Here is a 3,643-nt window from a genome sequence, read left to right on the forward strand (position 1 = left end):
GGAAATTACGATATATTAGAAGAAAAAGGAGTTGTATATTCATTTAATTGCAGTTGTAAACCAGAAAAAATATATATAGGAGAAACAAAAAGGAAACTAAAAATAAGAATAAATGAACACATCCGTGCAATCAAGAGAAATTATGCAAATTCAGTAGTCGCAGAGCATTGTAATAATACAGGTTGTGAAATTGTATTGAATTCCGTAAAAATAAAGAAAAAAGAGAAGAATAATTACAAAACACAGCTTTATGAACATATGTATATAATCAGACAAAATAATAGAATAAACAGCAATAATGGCAGAGAAATCCACCAATCATGGTTAAGATTTATAGAAAAAGGAATGTGTCCAAAAGATGATAAGAACGATGGAAAGAAATGGAAACGAGGTGTGAAACAAACAGAAAGAGAACAAATGTAAGTTGTAATAACAGAAAATAAATGTATAAAATTGATATAATGTAATAGAATTTTGTTTTAATGTAGGTTTAAAATAATAGTAATTGCGATATTGTTGATAAAATTTGAATATACAGTGGAGCAAGAAATTAAAGAAAACTGGAATATTGTAAGAATTTTTATTGAATATTTTTGTCGGGAAAAATTTTAAAATGTAAATTTTAATTTTTTATTGTTTATAGAACATATTTAAATACCTGCTGAGGAGGGAGGAATATGTCCGAAACACAAAATTGTGTATGTGTTTAGGTATACGAAATAAAATAAAAATTGTTTTCTGTTAATCTATGTAATATTATCTGTAAAACCAGTATAATAAGTCCTGATAATAGATGAAAGTCGAATTTATAGTCGAAAAATTTACATATTTAATAATAAAAGGTTAGCCAAATTTGGCACAAAGTAGCCAAATCTTGCAACGCTGGAAGAAGTACTAAATAAAGCAGAAGTTGGGACTCAAAAAATTATAGACCCCAAAAGCACGGAAAAAGAGAGTAAGGGCGAAAAATAAAGAAGTGAGGAAGGTTGGAAACTTAATGTTTCAATATTTTTCATAACAGAAAGTATATTTAACTTTTCTCACTGCTTTTTTATTTTTTGGCCTTTCTCTCTTTTCCCCGAATTTCAGTCTTGACTCATTTGAGTCACAACTTCACCTTTATTTAATATACCTTCCACATTCACACATTTCCAGGTATTTGAAAATATTTCCTTTCCACTCAAAATTAAAATATGTATAATGGTTTACGGCTTTGTGAAATGTCTTTTTTGAATTTGTGTCGTTGAAATAAAAAAAATAATTATCTAAAATAAAAGAATCTGTCGGTTTTGTTTACACGTTTATTGGGCCGCGTTGGAACTTGCCTTGGGCCGCGAGTTGGACACCCCTGATCTAAACCGAATTAAATCATACTACTCATTGACTACGTCAATTTCACAAGACAGACTACATATTAGTTTGCTTAGCGAACTTAGCTGTTTGTAATATAAGTTATACTGTAATTAATCATTATTAAATTGCTTTCAAATTTAAGTTTTCTTATAACAGTTTCTTCAAATAAATTCACATTCGAAAAATAAGATATATGGATTTAATCTTATGTTAAAGTTTACTTACAACATTTTGTGTTTTTTACAGATATACAAGAAGAATTGTTCAAGAACTTGATTGAAATAGTGGAAACAAATATCAATACGAAGAATACACTTTATCAGAAGTATGCATTATGGCACAAGAAAACCTGGGAAATTATCCTCAGTCTACTTAACATTCGTGAGGAATTGAGGAAGCATTCGTTCGGATCAAACTGTACCAATTTGACAGGTACCTCTGCTACTATCTTGGGTTCAATTGCCAGCATTGTGGGATTTGCTCTCATGCCAATTACTGCAGGAACTTCTCTGGCTCTTACAATTGGTGGAATTGCTACTGCCACAACGGGAGGAGTCGTTTCAGCTGGATCCACCATCACCAATTATGTTCTTTCTAAAAACTTATGCGAAAAAGTCAATGAAATATTTAATACACATATCAATTTCACAGAAGAAGTAGAAAGAGCAGTAAATGAATACAGTCAACTTTTGACACAGTTCCAAAAGCTGTTAGAGGAATTAGACGAAGAACATTCCCAAATACTGAAATTGTTATTAGACGATTGTATACAACATGTGAATATGAGCACACTAAAATCCTTAGATGATTGGTGTCCAACTCTTTCAAAACTAGAAGAAATGGCGCCGAATAAAGAAATCATGTTGAAAGTACCTCTCATTATTCAATTAGTCAAATATGTTATGGACGATAATAATATGGTGAATATAATCAAAGCTATACCGTTAAAGAATGTATTACAAGCAGGATCTCTTGCAAGTATCACTGAAACAGCAATTTCTGCTGATCGGATCGTAAAATCGGTTTCAGAAACAGGAAGATTATTCATGCTTGCTTTGAAAGAGGCAGGACTGGCAGTAAGAATAGGTCTTGGTGTCTTGAATGCCGTATTTGTAATATGGGGTTTATACGATTTGGTTACAACTTCTATTAATATCCACCGAGGATCAGAAACTGAGCAGATTAAAGAAATCGGTAGAGTCGTTAGAAATTTGAAAAAGTACAGGAAAGAAACTAAATCAAAAGCGGTTGAATTATTTGGACACGAATTAGTTGCGTCACTCGAAACTTAAGTTATTAACAAAGATTTCATTATGTAATTTCGTGATTTATGAAGACATCGAAGATGTCTTCATAAATCACGAAGATGTCTTTCGTGAATGAAAATCACGGAAGAGATTTGTGTTATAAGAAATAATTGGAGAAAGCAGTGAATAAATTACACGAGAAAGTATTTTTTCATTTTCAAATAACACAATTATTATTTGTATTAATAATTTACCGTATATTTGATTTGATAATGTTTATTGTATGCCAATATATATTCTGTTAAAAATTCGTACGATTTATGCCGTTGTCGAACAAGAATTTTTGTATACGTCGTCGTTGTATATATTCTCTTTTGATAGAGTGTATTATTTCATACTCAGTATTAATAAACATGCAGAAAATTGTACTCGTACTTTATGAAATCCGATACAATTTATTAACATTGCAATTTGTAATATCGTGAATTTAATGTCCACTTAAATAAGATGAAAAAATTAGTCTGAAAATTATATACTGTAATAGTAAAACAATTTTAAATAATTCGTTTTAATCTTGTGGATTCTCTAATCTCTAGTCTTGCTGGATTTTTTAAATCCAGCAAGACTTCTTTTTCCGTTGCAAAATATTTCGTAATTGATAGAAGCGGTTCGGGAACAACAACGACGCCTATAAATAAGAGCGAATTGGAGAAACTGTTAATTTGATAGTCAATGAAACTTATCGCGATTATCAATACCCGAAAAAAGAAAATATACTTTGTGAAAACATGTGTGAATGGAAAGAAACATAAACGTTGTAATGCTGATTTTAGCTGTATACAGGGTGTTCAAAAGTCTTCATAGAATGACATAAATCAAGCCCACCAGTAGCCAAATAAATAAAACCATTGAATACTAGTAGTTGGTCATTGGTTCGTACCTGACCAATGGGCTGGCCACCATGCAGTGTTCGGGGTTTTCTTCGTGTGTATAACACCTAAACAGAATCCAGTTTTCACATAGGAAGTCCTGCTAGAAGTTAC

At 31.1% G+C, this 3,643-nt stretch overlaps 1 protein-coding gene across 2 annotated transcripts in view; it reads left to right on the top strand.

Annotated features, from left to right (window-relative positions):
* The window catches only part of LOC111637917, a 10,415-nt gene extending 7,323 nt beyond the window's left edge, over positions 1-3,092 (top strand). Inside the window, exons 2-3 of one of the 2 annotated variants that reach the window (XM_023383524.1) lie at positions 1,600-2,660; positions 2,704-3,092. In XM_023383524.1, coding sequence (XP_023239292.1) covers positions 1,600-2,645 — 1,046 coding nt within the window. In that variant the 3' untranslated portion in view covers positions 2,646-2,660; positions 2,704-3,092. The other variant, XM_023383523.1, reaches the window with a different exon arrangement.
* Positions 3,093-3,643: the final 551 nt, after the last annotated feature.

Source organism: Centruroides sculpturatus, unplaced genomic scaffold (genome assembly GCF_000671375.1).
Source record: "Centruroides sculpturatus isolate CEXI.00-Female unplaced genomic scaffold, Cexi_2.0 scaffold1089, whole genome shotgun sequence".
In the NCBI taxonomy this organism is placed as follows: Eukaryota; Metazoa; Arthropoda; class Arachnida; order Scorpiones; family Buthidae; genus Centruroides; species Centruroides sculpturatus.